At 36.4% G+C, this 20,748-nt stretch overlaps 2 protein-coding genes across 2 annotated transcripts; one reads left to right on the forward strand and one right to left on the reverse strand.

Moving 5' to 3' along the window:
* Positions 1-844: 844 nt before the first annotated feature.
* On the reverse strand, positions 845-2,332 carry LOC131792655 (protein Flattop homolog). The gene is given in 4 exon segments (XM_059110062.2): positions 845-1,020; positions 1,023-1,386; positions 1,948-2,010; positions 2,242-2,332. Coding segments are annotated over 4 exon segments (546 nt in total). The 5' UTR covers positions 2,269-2,332; the 3' UTR covers positions 845-928.
* A 79-nt stretch (positions 2,333-2,411) lies between these two features.
* LOC131792661 (glucose-6-phosphate exchanger SLC37A2-like) lies at positions 2,412-18,536 on the forward strand. The gene is made up of 24 exons (XM_059110070.2): positions 2,412-2,531; positions 2,754-2,910; positions 3,044-3,125; positions 5,110-5,170; positions 5,310-5,391; positions 5,533-5,668; positions 6,104-6,124; positions 6,785-6,840; positions 8,004-8,096; positions 8,245-8,318; positions 8,594-8,637; positions 9,124-9,177; positions 10,542-10,619; positions 11,133-11,228; positions 12,449-12,539; positions 13,128-13,202; positions 13,742-13,827; positions 14,065-14,113; positions 14,895-14,968; positions 15,458-15,536; positions 16,373-16,416; positions 16,919-16,972; positions 17,370-17,422; positions 17,536-18,536. Exons 2-24 carry the CDS (start codon positions 2,813-2,815, stop codon positions 17,648-17,650), a joined length of 1,695 nt encoding a protein of 564 aa, XP_058966053.2. The 5' UTR covers positions 2,412-2,531; positions 2,754-2,812; the 3' UTR covers positions 17,651-18,536.
* The last annotated feature ends 2,212 nt before the right edge of the window (positions 18,537-20,748 follow it).

A 20,748-nucleotide genomic window follows, 5' to 3' on the forward strand; every position in this document is an offset into this window, starting at 1 on the left:
GACATTCAGAGAGCAAGAACTGCCACAAAAAAGGTGATTCTTCCTTTGGGAAATCCCGATTCACTGTAACATGTCTGAGTTATCAACTCAATGATGGAGGTTGCAGCAAACCAGAAATTTGATTGTTTGGTTTGATTTTCTGAAAATTAGCAACTCTGACTATTTCAACACTACAGGAAACTTTACTTTGTTGATGTGCTCTTCTGAAAACTTTTTTAGTCAGTTGTTGAACAAGCAGGAAGACGATTGGTTTTTTACATGCCCTTAATTCTTTCAGATATTTTTTTCTGACAACAGGTAGCTTGTAACTACCTATTCAGCCTCCTTTCCAGGCTTATTGCTCCTGCCAATCTGCTGACAAGGGGGGAGGCATATGTCCAGAAGCACCTATGTCTCAAAATCCTGACCATTTGTCCACCAGAGGCTAGTTGTCAAAGGGCAGTAATGCTATCCAATGGATAAATCACTATCCAGCAGAAAACTGTTAGCAAAACATACTGTGCTATCCACTAGATAGCAATTTATCCAGTGAAGAGTGTTATCCACCCTTTGAACAACTAAGGCCTGGGGCCTATATGCCTTCATGTTTGATTGAAATGGATCCTTACCTCTTCAGGGGGTTCATAGGCACCTCAAGACACCCTGACCATGCCCTTTTGTTGGAGTTAATGAGCCACTAATTGCCTTAAGCAGTAGTCTTCAATAGTTGCAGAAAATAGGAGTAGGTTATAGGGGTAATATTTGGTGGGCATGCTTAATTTTGTTCCTGTAAAATTCTTGGGATAATACATAAATTTATTTAATGTTGCAAGAACATCTTTACCTTCACTTGGTCAATGTCAGGTAAGTTCTCACAAATTGGTATATTTATTTTTTGAAATTGCTTAGAGAATGGATAACTTGTAGAGTACAAGGTGCTAGACAGACATTAAGCTGGGTCAGAAAACATAACTGTATTCTTGGGTGAATTATTTTCTTGGGCAGGGCTCTTAACAGGAGATGGAGGAGCTGGTTCAGGGTTTTTGCCACCACAGGGCTGGGTGACTTTTTACATTGACTACTCTGGCTTGGTGGACGTGGGCTTGCTTTCCCTTCTTGCGGGCTTGGTGTCTGTACTTCTTCTTGCTGAGGTGTTGGAGTCCTTGCTTTGTCTGCAGTGACTTCTTCTTTAGGGCTTGGAGTGCGTGCAGGAGGCTCTGTATTCTTTTGCAAGCTTGTGGACATTGCATTTGTCTTTATAGTCTTTGTTCTGAGAGGAGGTTTTTTCATATCCCATGTCCCCACAAATTCACCCCATGGACTCTTTGTAGAGCGTGGGATCCCTGGCAAAATGTGTCCTTGGTCGTTGCTAATTGGCTGAGTGAAGCCTTCAAGAGTTGATGGACGCTAGTATGAAGAAAGAGAATTTTAAAGTGGAAGTGTTAGTAATCAAACTCTACTGATTCATTTCTGAGTTGCATCAGATTCCTGGAAGGGTTGGGATAGGGAAGTGCTCTTGTTTGTTCCCAAGGACCTCCTACCTAGGCTCCCCATGCAACCATCTTTTGCTGCTGAGAAATGAAAACCAAAGAGACACCACAAAAACAAGAACAACAAAGAAACCAGAAAACAAAAGATAGGAAAAAATAAGGAAATTAACAGAAAACGAGACAATGAAAAAAAATCTGATTCGTGTGCATTCTGTTTATCGGTAATAGCTGTTTGGTTAAAGATTTATTGCAGCACAGCAGCTGAGTAACAATGTCTCTTATTTACATTTCATAGTCCTCAACCTGAGGAAAAGTTCATCAAGAGAGTTACAGCTTAGAATCCTCTAAGAAGATTTCTCCCCGCAACATGCTTATGTCTCTGACTCAGCGAAGGGATGGTAAAACTTCCCAAGAAAACAATGACATGTTTCTCAGGCTAACCTGGCTATTAATTCATCAAGTATATCGTTCATCTTACCTCTTTGAAGCTCTTTGGAATTTCCCAATTCTGCAACCTCCGAGCAGCGAATTCTTGTTCGTACTACGGGATTAATGAAACAAAAAACAAAGTGTTAACTAGTTCACTTAAGACTTACCAAATGTAACAGTTGTATGTATGTTTCTAGACATCGATCTACGATTGATATTCTGTGCAGCTCTGGATTCGCACATCGACCGGCGCCGTTTTGGGGTAAATGACGAGACTGAAGCATCTTTTAATACCACGAATCTCTTCTCTCCTTGAGGAAAAATACAATCGATTTCACATTACCTGATTTGCGCTAAAATGCGTCGACATTTTCGTTACTTTTCGTGAGACGAACTGCCACAAAGCACAACAACTTAGTAACTTGAGCGCTTGCCTAGGGTTGTTATGACGACGATTTTGTTCGTACTCAGTCCCCCTCTCTTCCAACTGTTTCCGTCACAGCCTTCCCGTCACATGACTAGCACGAATCACACGACGATCTATTTTAATGACTCTGGTACAGGCATGTATCCAGCAGAGTTATTTTTACACGAAAGGTAACAGAGAAGTGAAAGAAACTCGAACAGGAGTCGGTAAGCATACAAAATATTTATTTCGAAATCATTAGGTATCTGAATTTCACAATCAAGTTCACAATCGGACTGAACAGAATTGGTGTATCCTAAAATGCTGGTTCTAACTATGGCGCTTGGTATTAGCTTCATTTTAATTTCCTGATGTATGAATCAGCATTTACATGTTATAAGTTTCTTTGATTTGTATCTGAAACCATAGACTTATTTTCTACCAAACAGGTTTTCTATGAACCGAAGTTCGGATCTATCAAAGAATTACTCTGTAAACCACGATCTAAATGTCGACACCAGAGCTACAATTTCGTGACAATTGCCGAAAGAAGGTCCCTTATGGGATAAGATTTATACAATGGATTGGACGAGAACGTACACAAGCGTAAGATCAGATAAATTTTTGTTTTATCGACGTCTCTTTGTTGTGGTGGCTGTGATGTGTAGCAATATCAACCAACAAATACTATTTTTATCGTGTGATACTGTTCATTTACTGCATTCCATCTTTTCTCCAGCTATCGTGGATGGGTCCTTATACTGACGTTCTTTGCTTACACTTCGTATCATCTTTCAAGGAAACCTATCAGTGTTGTAAAGGTGAGAAAATAGCATTAACCATTTCATGATTTTATTTTCAAATCGGGACAATGGCGTACTAATAATTATAACTCTTGTTTTTCTTGAAATTGGGCTTCCCCAAAAAATCTCAAAAATTCAGCACTATGCATAGAAACATTTCTTACTGACGTTTGTTATATATATACATATATGGCTTTAAATTTTTGTTTTTCCTTATCCACCACCTCGTAAGCTTTTAGGCTTAGGTTGAATCATGTTTGAATGAAGGTTTATAAATCTGTCTATCTGGTAGATTTCTGGTAACAATGAGTTGTTTATGAAAATAATATTGTTTAACGAAACACCGCTGTGGATTTTAGACCTTGATGTTGGGGCAGTGGGAGGGGAGGGTAGGCTAAACACTCATTATTTTGAGGCAGCTGAAGAACCCTAAACTAAAGCTCACTTGAAAAGGTTAGTTCACTTAAATAGAGTCAAACTTTTGGGCTTTTGATCAGTAATATGGACTTCAGATGCTATATACCACTGACCTGTGAGAGACTAATGCTAATTTTAGCAGTGTTTATTCATTCTGTTGAAACCTGTGTCACTTACTAAATAAACACCATTTTTTCCATCACTAATCTTACCACACAGTGTGTTCAGTTTCTTTTTGGGAGAGAAAAAAACTGAAATTGTGTGGGGAAAAGGGTGGTTTCTCTGAGAATTGTGTGGGATACTGAAATATTTCTGAAGCATTTGTTCAAAATTTTTCGTTTTGCATTGCATGTGGTAATTTCAATTTGACACCTTTGCACATGTCTATTTTGGTACAATTCCAAAAGTTGGGATTAATTTGCATAACTCTCCTAGACTAATTTTCAGCCTTTTCCAGAAAATGAAAACACATACAAACTTGTCCTATGATACATAGCAGCCTAGTGCATTTTTTATGAATTTTTTTGATAATGAAATATTGTCTACAATATTTTAAGTAATTTTACTGCAGTGTGTAAAGTCAATAGTGAAAAAATTAATATTGGTAGTATTGCGTGTTTCATGTCTGTGTATAAAACTAGTCCTTGTGCTGAGGAGAAGTTGTGATAGAGGTGCCATGAAGAAGAAAAAACTTAAGGTGTTAGTGAATTGTAAATACAGATTTTTTAAATTTGCAAAAAAGTGATATTTTGATATGCTGATTGCAATCTAGTGATACATGTAGGAATGGGGTCACCAAACTTGTTTATGAGTCTCAGGGCCTGTTTACATGGAGGTGGGGGATCCCAGGTGGGGTAACCTGCCTTTCCATGTATAATCTCTCGTTTATCTTGACTACATTTACATGATAGGTGGGGTAACCTGTCAAGGCAGGTTGCCTGGTCTGCTAGGTGGGGTAACCCTGTCAGCAAGGGTGACAGTTTGTCATGTAAACGTCTTAAGGGGGGTAACCCACTTAGCCGGGGTCGCGTTCATGGCAAAAAGCTCAAAAGCTAAACATGTATGTTTTAAAAATTTGTACATTTCCTAGCCGTCTCATTGCAGAAATCAATAGAAACTGCAATGGACACACAAGGAGTGTAAAATGTTCACATTTCGGAATATTTAGTGTTGTAAATCGGCCGTATTTCGTTTCCCAATCCATTTCTTATAACATATTAAGTCTACAATTCCTCGCGTAACCTGACACTGCTTAACACAATGTGTGACGCTTTCATGAATAAATACATAGTTTACATGTCCGAGAATTATCTCTCCTCTTTCTTGAGATTTGAGCTTGGGACGCCTGCACTTAAACTCTCTAATTGCAAGTGCAACATCAACCTTACGAAACCTCACCCCAGCACCCCGGGGTTGTAAGATTGCATGTAAATGCATTTTATTTTTCTACCATGGCTAGGCGGGTTACCTCACCTACCTGGTGTCCCCCACCTCCATGTAAACAGGCCCTAAGGCAGATAAACAAAAACACTAAGTTGTGCAAGTAATTTAATACAGTGTTTTTATCTGCTTTTGTTCATTTTAGGGCACATTGAAACCAAATTGTTCAAAAATAAGTGCAAGTTGCCACGGCTGGAAACCATTTGGTAATAAGTGGAAAGATTTTTTATAGTAAAACTTTAAGTTGTTTTTAAGACATGCCAATAACTCCCTAAATGTGTTGTATATCATAGATATCATATGACTGCATCTGACTCATGTGGTTTTGTTGTCCATGATCATTAGATTCACCAGACACAGGTGATGAGCTTCTTGGAGCATTGGACTTGGCATTTCTTTTTTCCTATGCTGTTGGCATGTTTTTCAGGTACATATAAAATATGAATTTTAACTACAGTATCAGTGGAACAGACACATTTTTGAGCACTGTTAAATGTGCATATTGGTTAAATATTCAATGCACAGACAAATGTTTTGAAATTTTCTTTCTTTTTTCTTTTGATGGTAGTGGTTTTGTTGCGGAGCACATGGACCTGCGGTATTTTCTTACAATAGGGATGTTATCAAGTGGTCTTTTTACAGCATTATTTGGCATGGGATATTTTTGGAAACTTCACTATTTTGCATATTTTGTCACCATCCAGGTATATACTATGATGTGTATTTATATATATTATATATATACAAGGTAGAATCTACCCCCACATTCATTTATATATATATTTATATTTTTTTTCCCAAATACAGTTTGGTTGAAGGGGAAAAAAGAATTTACCAAGCATAGTTTCTTTCTACTCCTTTCTGAAACACCACTATTATATTTAATCTGTCTAAGGAAAAGTCTTTCGTTTTTAATATTTGAGGCTGCATTTCACATTCATAGTAGAGAACTTGTGCAGCCAAAGATAAATGCATGCAAATATAAAATTTCAAATTAAGCCATATTCTGATATTGTTTTCCATTCAACTTCTTCATTTGATACAGTACTATCAAGATGAACATAAATATGTTTTTCAGCTAAATCATGCCACATATTCATGCAGGTGTCTAGTTTAACTTTGTTATTTCTCTTTATCAGATTTTTTCAGGATTTTTTCAGGTATGGATTCTAATTAATGTACATATTGTGTGAAACCCCCACTTGGTCTGTCCTGAGCCTCTTAACTCCAAGTTTTGATGAAAATATAACCTCTCTCCATACTGCCATAGTTTTATCCAGAAATCAGGCAACAGAAATCAATTAATTTATCGGATGGCATATAGCACCAGTTTAATTGTACTGACTGATTTGCTACTAAATATATACAGCATTAACTGGGAAAAATTGCAAATCAATGTTTGAAAAATTACACATAGGTTTCATCTCTGTACAATTTCATTGGCAGGAGAAAATTGAGGCTCACATTGTATGTAGGCTGGTGTCCAATAACCACATTTTTTCAAATAGTTTAAAAGGAGAGGTACAGTCAACAAATTCATATGCTATTTATCTGTGCCAGTAACTTAAGATGGTATTAAAATATACTACCTACCAGGATTTGAGGTTCCAAAAAGTTGCACTTATTAGCCTGTGAAAAATAATTAAAACAATTATTGTCTTCAAATGTGCTCAAAACTTGACTTGATAAGCCACACCTTTGAAAGATGTTTCAGACTTCAAACCAAATGATATGAACTTTGGAAAACATATGGTGTGCTGTACTTAAACCAAAGTTCTGTATCGTTTCATAATTTTGTTTGTTTGTATCTTTGTTTCTAGAGTTCTGGCTGGCCCAGTGTAGTAGAATGTGTTGGAAATTGGTTTGGAAAAGGAAGGTAAGGGAATTTTTTTTCAATTCTAGGACATGCATGTACAGATTTGGTTCTGGTCAGCATTAATGGATTTTTTGTATTTCTTCCAACCGGTAACCTGAGGAAATAGCTAAAAAAGGTTGCAGTTTACTCTATATGCTATATGCTCACATGACTCTGAACAGTTCTTGAACGTGATACATGTTAAACTGTCACTCTTGTTCAGTCCACTGCTAATTGTGTAAAAGAAAACATTTTAGTCAATTCAGTTAGAGTGACATGCGAGGGTCACTTGTGTAGAATTTTGAGATGGTTGGCTGTCATGTGAAAAGAAATTGCATTATTTCATGTCCTTGCAATTTGACTGCTGTCGTTAAAGTGATCCATAATTGTGCTCTTTTCACTTGTCACTAACCAGGGTGTGAAATTAATTTTTTTTTCTGATAGCCACTTGGCTCCTAAATTCATCAAAGTGGTAGCCAATTCAAAAAAAGTTGGTTGCCATTTTGAAAAACAAACAAAATCTTTTTTATGCTGTCATCGTTCTAGAAATTAAGTTAGGGAAAAGATCTTTAACGTGCTACAAAGGGGACACTAGGATGGATGATATGCAATGTTTAAGCTCACCTAAATCCAAGATGGCATCTAGTTATCGATTGAGATGCATCTGCTGCGTTTTGGAAACAAACTTAACGAGGAAGTTTGCCACGGATTTGTCTTTGCAAATCTTTTTAATTCACTATATCTCTAGGTAAGGTTATGATGAAACATTCTAGTCGCCAATTTGGCGACTAATTTTCAGGATTTGGTCACCAAAGTGAAAAATTTAGTCACATTGGTGCCTGTATTAGGTGCAATTTCACGCTCTGCTAACATGTGAGTGATGTTTGGTTCAAGAGCCAAATGATAAGATAGTGTGGTGTTCCATATGAGAACCGCTCCTAAAACAAGAAAAGGGATTTGGGATGAAAAGGAAGGGGCAAAGTATGAAAAGTAAATAATTCTTGAAGAGATACAGAGTTAAGAGTAGCACTGTACCTGTACCTGTACTGTACTGTTAAGGTAGCACTGTACCTTTATTTTCATTTCTTATGCAAAATTTATCCATTTTAGAGTAATCATTTCTTATTAATAAACAACAATTTTATTAGCAATTTGTCCAACTGCATTTGTCCACTTTCTTGTAGGCGTGGTTTGATAATGGGAATATGGAATTCCCACACATCTGTAGGAAATATTCTTGGGTCTGCTATAGCTGGTGTATGGGCAAGTGGTCAGTGGTAAGTTACATCTTGCTATGATCTCTGATTCTTTTGTTTTGATGTTCAGTTGAAATTGAGATTGTCATTTTACTGTAACAGACTCCATCATTATCCATCTCTACTCTAATTAAAATTGTTATTTCTGAATATTCAATTTTTTTTACAGGGGCTATTCATTTATTGTGCCTGGCTGCATTATAGCTGGAATGGCCATCTTTGTATTTCTTTTCCTTGTTGTTGGTAAGTGAATATTTGTCCTATACCTGATATGTGATATGCATCTCCAGTGAATTTTGTGGGCTTGGGATGAGCTGTCTCAGGTTAAATTTGGACACACAATTACCTGATTGAAAAAACATTAAAAAAGTGTCGAATGAGCTGTAGTCAACTTAAACTTTCCACTTGTTTTTTGTATTAGTCACCTAAAAATATGGTACAGTATTGTATTGTAAAGTACAGTGTAATGATGTACAGCAATGTGAAAAAATTGATTCAGACATTAATTTAAACATCAGATCCCAGCCATGTAGGCTGCCAACCTCCTCAACAACACACTGAGGTAAGTTTGCAACTTGCTTCTTTTATTACCTTAATCTTAGACTCAATTTATTTAGGAACCTTAAATAGGAAGTTATAAATTGGAGAATGAAACAAGAACCATTTCTTTTCAGCTGGTATGCTCTACACTTGAGGGTTGTAGAACCCCTTTAGAGTTATTTTAAAATAGCAGCATTGTTTATTTTCTAAATGTTCATACAGTTTGTGTGAATTACTGTACTAATCATTTGAGCAAGACTGAGGCTAAACATGACCTTGTTACTGTAGAAACCCTTGCCTCCACTCTTAGAAAAAGGCTTGGCAGCCAGGCACACAATTTTAAAATGGGTTTTTTACTTTTATTATTCATCTTTGTAATAATATCCACTGGATTATCTTATCATTATTTTTAACCCAAATGGGTTTTTTTAACTCCCTGCATGAAGTTTGTTCACTTTGTCTTCTCTGATATTTAAAGAATAATATTGTGATTGAAATCTGTTTATAGCCTCTGCCTAATGATTCATCTGTCAGCACAGAAGTTGTTACAGACTCTCAAGAGGTGAGATAACTTGTCTGGATCAGTTAAAAATGAATGAATAAATAAGTAGTTATTAACTAGGCACAGTAAGTATATGAGTCATTTTGTTTCAGCTGATAACACCAATTAACAAATCCTGGATTTGTGAAAAATTTTGGTGATAAGTTGGCAAATCTTTGTCATGGAATTTTGTCAGAAGAATTTATAAGAAAGTCTCAAAATGAAAGCTTTGTTTTGATATTTCTGTTTTAAAACATATAGAGGGGCTATAGTTGTGTTGATTATTTTCTAAGTTATATGGTAAACTAATGGACATGAATATGAAAAGTAGGACTAACTTGGTTGCTTCAAGATTAACCCTCTTTAGTATAATTTCTCTGGTGATTATAGAGACTTGTACACTCATAGCAGGGGCACTAAATTTCAAAATGGTTCCCTTGCGTTTTGTCAATGTTATGCAGGAAGTGCTAATTAAATGCAATGGGAGAAAATTACAATTCTGAGGAGCACAAATGATGATACTAAGTTAAGTGTCAAACCTTTCAAAAGAAAGCTATGAAGTTGTGTAGACCGGATTCAATAAGACTGGATTCAATAAACCTGTTAAATTCCAATGGAAACTGGCTGTTTATCTTGATATGACTGAGTAGTCAGAACAATGATAACAGAATGGTTTCAGTGACAAAACAAATTTATTACAGAATTCAAAAGTAAGCAACTTTACTAATTAAAAACAATTATTCACCTCAAGGGCAGTGAATATTTTTGAATAATCCCCTTAGGTCTTAGGGATTATTCAACAATGCTCACTTCACTTTAGATGAATAATTATTAAATATCCTGACATCAGTATCCACATTCTCCATACTGTTCTCCATACATTTCCTAAGGTGCTGAGTTTGTGATCATTTCCTTTATTCTCATGACCTTATTGTTTGATTTAGTGGTGATATTGTGAGGAGAAATTAGATGCTAGTCACTCTCTGGGGTTTAAGGGTAACTAGGAGTGCAAAGAATGCATACCAGTAAATAGGAATATTTTAAGCAGTAAATTACTATGATAATCATAATGGAGAATTATTAGTTTTATATTAAGTTCTAAGAATATGCTAACGGATTTTTTTAGGCGGTCAAATGAACGGATGCTAATGTATTTCAAATGGATATGCAAACCGTTCGAACGGTTTGTCGAACACTTTTAACGAATTTTTTTTAGACATTCAAACAGATAATGAACAGATAATGAACAGTTTAACTGTTCAAACTGATAACCGTTAGTGTCCGTTTTGCCTTTCATGGTCACATATTGACATTTACTTTACAGAAGAGAGCTATATATTACCAGTGCGTTATGCATTACATAAAATTATCATTGTTGTTTACAGGGTGATGACGAAGAAAGACTTTTAAAAGAACCATGTTCTTATAGCCCTAAGCCCACTGAAGTGAAAAGAAATCTACAGGTGGGTACAAATTTATTTATGTACGAAAGTGTTTCAGTAACGCGTTTAAGTACTTATGTCTTATTATGTATAATTGTGCTTTCTAAGTGTCCAACATGTAGCTAACAATTTTTGGATTTAAATTTAAATTCTGTGGCTGCTCAAATTAGCCTTAAATCTGACCTAAGGAGACCAGAGATGTGGAACAAGATGACCCCTTTCTGTCTAAATCATCATGCCCTAAGAAAGAATAGTTGAATATGATGTAACAATACAGTTGTTCATTATCCTAAGTCATATAGGCTCTTTCTGTTTTTCAATCCCTTCAGGAAAATAACCATCTTAATAAATAGGTTCTTTACATTTATTGCAATAGGAAAAGTAAACAAATCTTGTCAGGTTTCAGGCTCAATTTTCTCAAAAATTGAGTATCCTGTAGCTGGCCATTTATTTTGTTAGTTGTTTCTTTTTTTACTTTCATTCAGTTCAAGTTTCAAGTTATTTTAATTTTGTCTTTCATTAAATATATTTTAGGTGCCAAGTGAGTCACATATTTCAGCTTCAACTGTAGTGCCACCATCACATGGAGAGGCTAGTGCTGTCGGTTTTTGGAGAGCAGTTCTTATTCCAGTGAGTCAAATATTTGATTTCTGTAGTTATTGCTTGTATTTCTCTTTCACTCCACAGATTGTTTTGGTAATCATTCTTTCATTACTTCACTGAAGTTATTACTGTATGTGTTACTTTAACTAAATATACACTTTGTTCTTGATACACCTTCTTGTCGAGTAGTTATATGTGAGTAGTCATTTATTTTAAGTTAGAAAGCTCGTAAAGGAAGGAAAGAGCTTTTAATCCTTTTAGCCCCCAAGTGTTTAGTAACTATTTTCTCCTATCAGTATATCAGTATCATCCCTAAAACAAAAATTGAGGTCATGAGAATGAAGGAAATGATCACCAACTAAAGAAGCTTTTAATTGTTAAAGAAATTCTCTTTGTCAGTATCATAGGAAATGTATAGAGAACAGTATGGAGAAAATTTATACTGATATTAGGGTGTGAAGGGTTAAGGATATGCACAGATTGCTAGCAGGAGAAAAGAAATTGAACATTAAACATGAAGGAATTTTGCATATTTGGGTTATAGATTGCAGGTTCATTTGTTTCAGTTAAGTTAGTCCTTTTTGGGTTGGAGAATTAGTGGTGTAGAGTTTCATTTCTGTTTCCCAATCAAATATAAATATGTGTGCATTGATCTAGAGTTGTTTACAAAGTTTGGAATGTATGAGAGCATCTACTGAAAGTTACGTTGTAATTGTATCAGTAGTTTACCCTCATTCTCATGGCAACAGCACTTGTAGCTTTTGCAACTTCCCTTAACCATTGATCCATGTGTCAGCATTGGGCTCATTGAGATATAAAACATGCAGGAAGTTGGGAGAGAGTTAGAGATGCAAAATAGTTGCTTACGGCTCAGCAGAGGGTAAATCTAGCTTCTTGAGTGTTCTCCAAACTTCTAAATGAACAAATAACTGACTCAAGAATCAACTGTTTCATGACATTTGCCACCTGGTAGTTCAAGTGAGAAATCCCCTCTGTAACACTTAGATGCATACACACATCATCTGCCCTTACAGTGGCAATACGAAGGGTGCTCACTTAATTGAGTGTGGCTGGACAAATTTAACAGTTATGGTAAAACTTAAATTAACTGGAAGGGGCAGTGGTTTTTTTTTTCTCCCTCAAGCTTAAATTTAAATGCTACATAAGTAGATTTGAAAATTTAATAACAATTACATGTAGGTGGAGTTGGAACCTGGATTTAAATGTCTGCAAATTTTACTTTTCAGGGAGTGATTGAATACTCTCTTTGTCTGTTCTTTGCTAAACTCGTCAGTTACACGTTCCTGTTCTGGCTACCATTTTATATTGAAAATACAAGTAAGTAGTTGCATAGTTTGTAACTAACCTTATACACATTTTGTTAGGCCATTACTTTTGGTTCATGCATAAGTTGATTACTTATTAGGAGTAAGGATACCACAGCTATTGTCAGCATGTTTTAATCAAACAACTGATTTTCTTGGATCAAGTCCACTATTCTTTCTTTGAACCAAAATTTCCGAACAATTTGATTTAAAATTTGGCAAATGATATTTATTCATTTTTCTAAATGTGTAATGTACTCCATAATCAAAACATACTAGGTAGAATTATTTAAAAAAAGAGATTGGTTCGATAAAGCCCAAAAAATCAAGACTTACATGTAGGCAAGATGAACCAATGACACTGTAATTCTTTAAGCAGTTGTATATACTTCTGAGGTATGAAACCTGCAGTGCCGCCATCAGCTCAGTTACAAGTTCATCTGTTCCAGTTTTATGGACAATTCGAATGTGTTTATCAAATGCCGTATTCTTTAACTGCACTGGTGCAAATGAAATTTAGTTTGGAGAATTAAGTACCACTTTGCATAAACTCGTACCCTATGGATGTTTTTTTTTTTATTCAGTATTTCTTTTTGTCTAGGTATTGGTGGTAAACGGTATGGTCCAACGACATCTGCAGATTTGTCAACTATGTTCGATGTTGGAGGAATCATAGGTAAAGCACTTAACATAGCGTTTCATAAAGGGGTAATTTAGTATAATCAAATTAGTTGATAACGTAAATTGGCCACCGTAAAGAGTTTCGAAGCTGGCGTTTTGAACGTTAGCCCTTCGTCAGAGCCCTTTGCTCCGACGAAGGGCTAACGCTCGAAACGTCAGCTTTTACGGTGGTGGCCAATTTACATTATCAACTCAGTTGATAATACCAAATTACCTTGTTATTCTCCCTCACCGACGCAGGACTACAGTTTCTTTAGAAAGCTACGCCCGTTTCATGAAGGGCAGATCCTTTCCATGTTCGGAGCCGCCACTGGATTTAGTTTGCTTCTGATTGGTTGAGAGAGTGGCGCGAGTTTTCAGGGCCAATTACAGAGCGAGTTTTTCCGGGCCAATTACAGAACGAGTTTTACCGGGTCAATTAGAGAGCGAAGTAAAGCAACACCAATGCAATCCCGGCTTACTTTGGACACTCGATTGACCTAACAGGTTTCAATTAATTCCTACTCGACTGTTGACTGTTCTCTTATGTTGTAGGAGGTATCTTAGCTGGATTTGTCTCGGACAAAACAAAGTGCAGTGGAATCACAGTTGTTGTCATGTTGTTCCTCGCGGGGCCAATGGTGAGTGTTTTGCTGAGTACATGTATTGGAAATTCCCTTATCCCAAAGCCAGGTTTTAAATCTAAGGCAGTATTGACAAAGGATAAAGTACACAACCGAGGGATAACTGGCTGCGACAAATCTCTGTATAAACCACTTTGAGTCCACAGGCTGTGACTACTTGATGATAACTGAGCATGCTGTGACTTCTTTCAGTTAACGAGCCATAATTTATTATTTTTTAAATTTTTTTTTCAGCTCTTTGTGTATAGATTTTTTGCCAATGCAAACCTCAAAGTTAACATTGGTAGGTATTTTGATATCGATGTCTTGTGCATATTGTAGACTGGTATTGGAAATAGTGCTTTCAATGTTATGTTGTTAACAATTAAAGCTGCGCAAGAAAAGAAATCGTACACGAGACCCAGCAAACTCGATCTAACAAAAATTTATATATTTATTTACGCTAAATCAAGGATTAGCTTCTGATTAGAAAAATTAGCAATCCGAAAAACCAACAGGTCAATTATCGAAAGTAATAAACCAATCACAAGCCGGAGAGAGCGAAGTAAAGTGATTCTTGATCAAACCCATCTCTGAAGTTCTTGAACTTAATGAGTTCAATCGATGTACCCAATCTTGTCATTGACTTTAAGCAAAGGTCTCCTCTGCATTACGATGTGCGCCGGGGAACGTGTACACAGAAAATCGGTAAGAATATTTCCGTTTGCACTACAATGGTCAGCGGCCAAAGAAACGTTTGAGTGCGTCCTTGGTCATGCGCAAAAATAAGTGTCCGATCGCCGTTGGCGTTTCTGGTTGCATCCCTCTGCGGATATGTGTGAACGATTTGCCAACGGTAGAAAAAAAGAACGTTTAGTTTTGAAATTTATCAGTTTTTAATTGAAGAGCGTTTTCAAATTGGCTAATTTCTTGGCGGACATTTAATTATCGTAAATGTCAGGCCGTAAATACGGAATGAAAGGTGCTTTTTGAAATTTCTCCAGTGTAGTGTAGACGAGACGTTTGTGGTAAAACACTCCATTGGCGCCTTAGCTTACTATGAATGTGTTTTTTACTGATTGCAGCTCTGATGATACTCAGCGGCGTCCTAGTGAACGGTCCATATGCTTTAATCACAACAGCGGTATCAGCTAATCTGGTAAGGTTGTAACATCCAATTCCTATTAACGTGATCGGAATGGAAAAAAAAATTGAAGTCGTAAACAATAATAAGCAGAGGTCCTAACATGTTCATGAATTTCTCCGTGAGATGCAAATCTCTTTCCTCCCGTCTCCAGTTGGGCTTCGTTTTGACGAAAATGAGAAGGGTCTTCAATTTTTCATGACTAAAGACACGTTATGTTTAAAAAAGTGGAGTCCGAATCATTAATTAAACTTTCATTTGTTTGTTTAAACTGCCCTTTAACCCTTGAACTCCAAAGATCTGATCGTTAATTCTCCACTCTATCTGCTACAAATTTCCTTTAAAATAGGAAGAGATTTTGGTGTTATATCAAAATAACTTCTTTCTGATAAGCTTGAGTATTCTTATTACTTATTTGTTGGATAATGTAGAGGTATTATAGGAAGAGGTTACATGGTAATTACTTCTTGGAGTCAAAGGGTTAACACAATGTCATGTTTGCAGGGTACCCATCCATGTCTTCAAGGAAATACAAAGGCCATGGCTACCGTCACTGCAATCATAGATGGCACAGGCTCCATGGGTGAGGATAACACACTGAAGATTCTATTGAAAGATCTTGTAGAACCACAGTGCTAGAAATTATCTTCGTCTAATTTGTAGTCTAGTTTTAATGAATGTATTTCCGTTGGGTAAACACCTACATTGTTTTCGACTGAAACTAAAACAGGATCACTTGAAAAGGGAAAATGAATCATTTGAGGCAAGTTTTGAAAAACTAAAATTTCATGTGTTGTGACGAAAGGCTCGCATTAAACTTCGGCTCTTCAAAATTTGCTTCGTCATTTCATTTTACCTTCTTTACTTCATTTGATGAAAGGCTCTTTAAACCCTTTACTACCTAACGTCAGAATGCATATTCTCCATACTGTTCTGTATACATTTCCTTTGGTACCTACAAGTAGCATTTGTCTAACAATCTAGCGTTTTTTGAGTTTGTGATCATTTCCTGTTTTCTCAAGACCTTGTTTGATTTGAGAGAATTTAGATGCCAGTTACTCCTAAGGGCGACCTACACTTGCTTTCCGCCACAGCCTTATAGACAATGACTGATTTCTTTTAACCTTTTTAATCTCTGAGAGTGATCAGCATCTAATTTCTCCTTTCAACATCACCCAAGACTCAAACATCAAGTCATGAGAATAAAGGAAACGATAATTAACCAAAGAACCTCTTGATTGTGAAACAAATTCTCCTTGCAAGCACATCAGAAAATGTATAGAGACCAGAATGGAGAATGTGCCTACTGGTGATATGGTGTAAAGGGTTTATCCTCTTATATACTCTTTTTTTGTAGGAAGAATAATCTTCTTACCATTTCATACAAGTCATCTCTAACGTTACCTTTCCTCATGCTAGGTGCTGCCCTCGGACCGCTTTTAACGGGAATCATCTCGCCAACGGTAAGTAAATAATTTCTGTTAAATGGAATAAATAAGCAAACTATTAATAAAAATATACTTTTATCGCCAACGGTATGTTACCAAATGCTTTTTATTGTAGAAATTCTCCTCGAATCATAAGACTCATAATTCCTACTTAAAAAGGCCAATTTAAATTTTTAGCTCTTGAGTTACCGTGTGTCGATAAGAACTTAGGGAGAAATTTCACGCCTGGAAGATCTTGAAAAAATTCTGGAAAAGTCATCGTTTTCAACTAGTGCGAATCTTTGCCATGCCTAATGATGCCTTCTGTTCATTCGTCCTTATTTTAGCATTTCTCTGCCCTATCAAACTATTAATACAGGGATCTCCCTTTAATTTGCGCAGTTTTCAACGACTCAGTAGCACTCAAAATATATCGACATAGGTGTTTAGAGGAAAAAAAGTTTCTTATTGAGAAAAGAAAGTCTACTAATGGTAAACATTCCTTATGATAAAGTTTATATTGTTATATTTCTACCAGGGCTGGAACAATGTATTTTACATGCTAATTTCCGCCGACCTTTTTGCCGCCATTGTAAGTATATATAAATTTTTTTTTTCGAAAACAGAGGAAAAACCCACTACACTCATCCACTTCCTCGTATACATGAACAAATCGCGCAGTTTTGAACATATGGTGGTGTTAGATAAAAACTTCTTTCTTATCAAGTGGCCAATTCGCGTAAAAGCTGGGCAAAGATCTGCTTTCATTTAATCTTCAACCTAAATTTGCGAGTCCTTCGTAGCTTTTGCAATAATTGTCTGTGGTAAGAATCAGTATACTTCAACCAGTTTACCCCAATCTTCATCGGTTCTATCTCGACAATTAGTTTAAAACATGAAAACGCGTGCAATAAAAAAAAAAACCAAACAAACAAATGAAAGCAATTGTGTGATTTAAAACTGATATTTCCTTTTATTTTCACTCTTAGCTCCTCAGCAGACAAGTATGGTTTGAAATAAGTCAGAACTGTTTAAGGCGCAGGTGAGTAACATTTAAAATGACAAAAATACATACATTTTTGCCTTCTATACGGGTATTATGGAAAAAAACCGAACTTAGTTAACGTTGTTGAATTTTTCGTTTTCACTCCACAGAGAGCGAGTTCGCCTAGCGTATTTGGAGTCTGGTCACACCAGTTTGAGAAATGGTACTACGTATGAACCTCACGAACGACGTAGCGAAGCGGAGCCACTTCTGCACAGCAGCTAACACATACTAATAGAAATGGATAAATGACTCGGAAGTCAACGAATTTCTTCACGCAGGTTACTGGTGTTTGGCTTAAATTTTTACTTTAGAGTTGAAGTACCGACGCGAGCCGACGCAGTTGACAACAAATCACCAGCCAATCAGAACCCGGCTTTGACGGTCACGAGCGGGAAAAGAGAGTTCTACAATCTTTCATAATCTTAAAATACTTGTTCTTTAATTTAGCCAACGATTAACATTGTTGTTAAAATCCAAGCGCCTCCTTGAATGAAGAAATCATCTTTCTCCTTAATCGCAGAGTTAATAAATTTGTTTTTGAAGAAATGAAGGGCAAGGCAAACGAATATATACATCAAATACGAATGAAATATTTGGGAAGTTTTCTATAAATTTTAAGAAGTATTTCAATCATAATTTACTCAAAATGAATGCGATAAATGTAAATAGGAAATCCAGATAATTTTATACTTAATATTCATTCTCTTATATCGCCATATCCTTAGAGTGGTGTCGTGTTACAATGAAACTGGATATTTTCAAGATAGGTAGTAGCCACTTGAGGAGACTACAGGTCTTAGTTTTGGGTATTTTTATTTTAAAAAGTGGCTGAGAACATTCATAAAGTGGCTTTTGTCATAGGAATTGCTACTTTGGTAATTCGAATAATTATAGTAAATGTTGACGGTCTTGCAGCATACATTTGTGGAAAGGAATCCGGCATTCGCCGTAGGAGTTCGGTTGGACACCTAGCCCGAGGCTTTTAGACTGTGATGGGGGGGAAGGCTTTGAAATTACGTAAAACGGTTTTGGCGAAATTTAAAAAGTTTTTAATGGAATGCATCTATTGAATGAAATAAGAGGAAATAAAATATGTTCGTCCAAATAGTTACTGTGTAGTTTTCTGATCCTATCTTTGTGTCCATGTTGTGGTTGAATTTAATCCATTGTTCCAATTTAAACAAAGTCCGCACTCGGATCAAGGGGATTTTAAGCGCTTTATCGAGGATTTTGTTGCGAAAGACGTTTAGAAATATTGTTACTACACCTGAATGGGATTTGACTTCGTAGCCGGTTGCCTCTCGTCATTTCGTCAGGTTCATTGACACTTCGCTGATCCCGATTTTACTTCTGGGTAGAGAGAGACAAAAATGGCAACTCCCTTCAATAGAAAAACGATCTTAACAATTAGATCAATTTTTAGTGTAGCATCAGAGATAGTCCTGGATTAGTTTGATTTGCTTCACTACGCCCTTTCATTAGTCTAGGAAACTCGCGCTATCTTCTCAAACAGTCAAACAAAACTTCAACGAATTGCATCTTGTTATTCGCGTTTTCCCGCGCTTTAGGCAGTATGTTTGTTTTGCTATGAGTTCTCATGGGCTTCCTGAGTTTTTCACTTTGGGTGGCCGCTGTAACTAATCCAGTTTTACAACACTCTTGCTTAATTTAAAGATTGCTTTCAGTCGCCTGAAGATAAAGGCCAGGCAAGTTTCAGAATTTTTTTCAAAGAAAATGCAGTAAGTTATAATGAACATTCTGTGACAAGAAAGAAAAGATGAAAGTGTCCGTCAATTTTTCTTTCCGCTGACCGGATTCAGAGGGGGTCGGGTGACAGGGGGAGGGGGGAGGGGGGATGTTCTCCTTTCCATTTCTTATCGATGGCATGTGACTCAAGGTTGACGATTATTAGAGTTAATTTCAGGGTTTGTTTTTCCAGAAAAACTCATGCGAACAACTTAAAAAGCAATTTTAAGGTGTCAAATAACAGTTTCTTGATGTCATGTTGTAGTGAATGGTATCATAATGGGTGAATATTTTCAAATAAAAGGTAAAAACTCTTTCCATTACGAATCGAACCGATAATACTGAGATAAATATTTTGAAAAAAAGGGTGAGAGTAAAAGCTTTTTTCAAGTTTTAAACGAAAATCGATCGACATTCTTATATCATAAACATTTCACTTTATCTCGACGAGTCCCTGTCCGACATTCTTATATCATAAACATTTCACTTTGTCTCGACGAGTTCCTGTCAGCACTACTAAAAATTCAATGCACTTATCACGTAATACGAAATTCGGTGTAACGTTTCATTCGGATGACGAAATTGAAGACTTGCACGCGATCTTCTCCGTGAGCTCGAGATTTCCATTGCGTGATAGTTTGTAGGACGAAGCCCGAATAATCTAGTATCACGCATAGGAATAAGTCTATTTTGGCAGAATGCATTTGCTAATCGTTAAATCTTAACAACGATATAGGCTCGTGTTTTCATCTTAATCTGTACACAACTGAACATTATTAGGCTATTCACACCACCCACTATCTATCACGGAATAGCAGTGAGTAGCATAACCAATCAGATTACATCATTCGTGATAGAACGCTTGGAGATTTTTTTTTAACCGGAAATAGCTTTCGCTCTTGACCGAATGTCTGTTACATAAAAAAGAAAAAACAAAGAAAAAAGGCTTGCTTATTTGCGTCTTCGAATAAGGCAAAAAGACGAAATAAGGATTTAATCGTTCAGCACCAAATGAGCGAGGGTCTTAGCTCCAGAGGACAATGGGTCAAATTTTAACCAAAAGGAACGTTTGTACTGAGTAGCTTGACCAAACGTGCCTTGAAAAAGGGGCGAAGTACAGTCTACTGGAAAAGTACTTTGAACAACATTACAGTATAATGGAGGCGCTTCAAAAACTTCCATAGCGAGAGAATAGAGCGTACGTTACTATCTGGATGTGGTGCGGAGAGACAAAGTTCAGAGAAGGACTTCTGCTCGCGGTGACATGCTTAAAAAACATTCAGTTATTGGCGCGTGCTGAAAAGAATCAGTAGAAAGAAATTTCAAAGATATGCATGATTGTTTTCTATAACTATTAAATTGATGTCAGAGCACTTACTGTTATACCTTAAAAATATTTTTGAAAATTGCAAAACAATTTGTCACTATCACATGACATTTCATCGCAACGAGGGGTTTGGATCATATGTCCAAATGAACTTTGTAGCCCCTGTTATCAAAGAAAATCCAGCTTTAAGAAACATTCTCATGTTTGTTTTACGATATTTTGTCATTTTTGGTTATAGATAGCGAAG

The sequence above is a fragment of the Pocillopora verrucosa genome, chromosome 6 (genome assembly GCF_036669915.1).
Source record: "Pocillopora verrucosa isolate sample1 chromosome 6, ASM3666991v2, whole genome shotgun sequence".
Lineage (NCBI taxonomy): Eukaryota > Metazoa > Cnidaria > Anthozoa > Scleractinia > Pocilloporidae > Pocillopora > Pocillopora verrucosa.

Excerpts from the sequence above, each read along its gene's own strand:
- LOC131792661 (XM_059110070.2), top strand. The coding sequence starts at position 2,813 with ATGTCGACACCAGAGCTACAATTTCGTGACAATTGCCGAAAGAAGGTC. Across the intron at positions 6,841-8,003 it reads AATTGGTTTGGAAAAGGAAG|GCGTGGTTTGATAATGGGAA; the intron begins GTAAGGGAATTT and ends ACTTTCTTGTAG. Across the intron at positions 14,114-14,894 it reads AAACCTCAAAGTTAACATTG|CTCTGATGATACTCAGCGGC; the intron begins GTAGGTATTTTG and ends TACTGATTGCAG.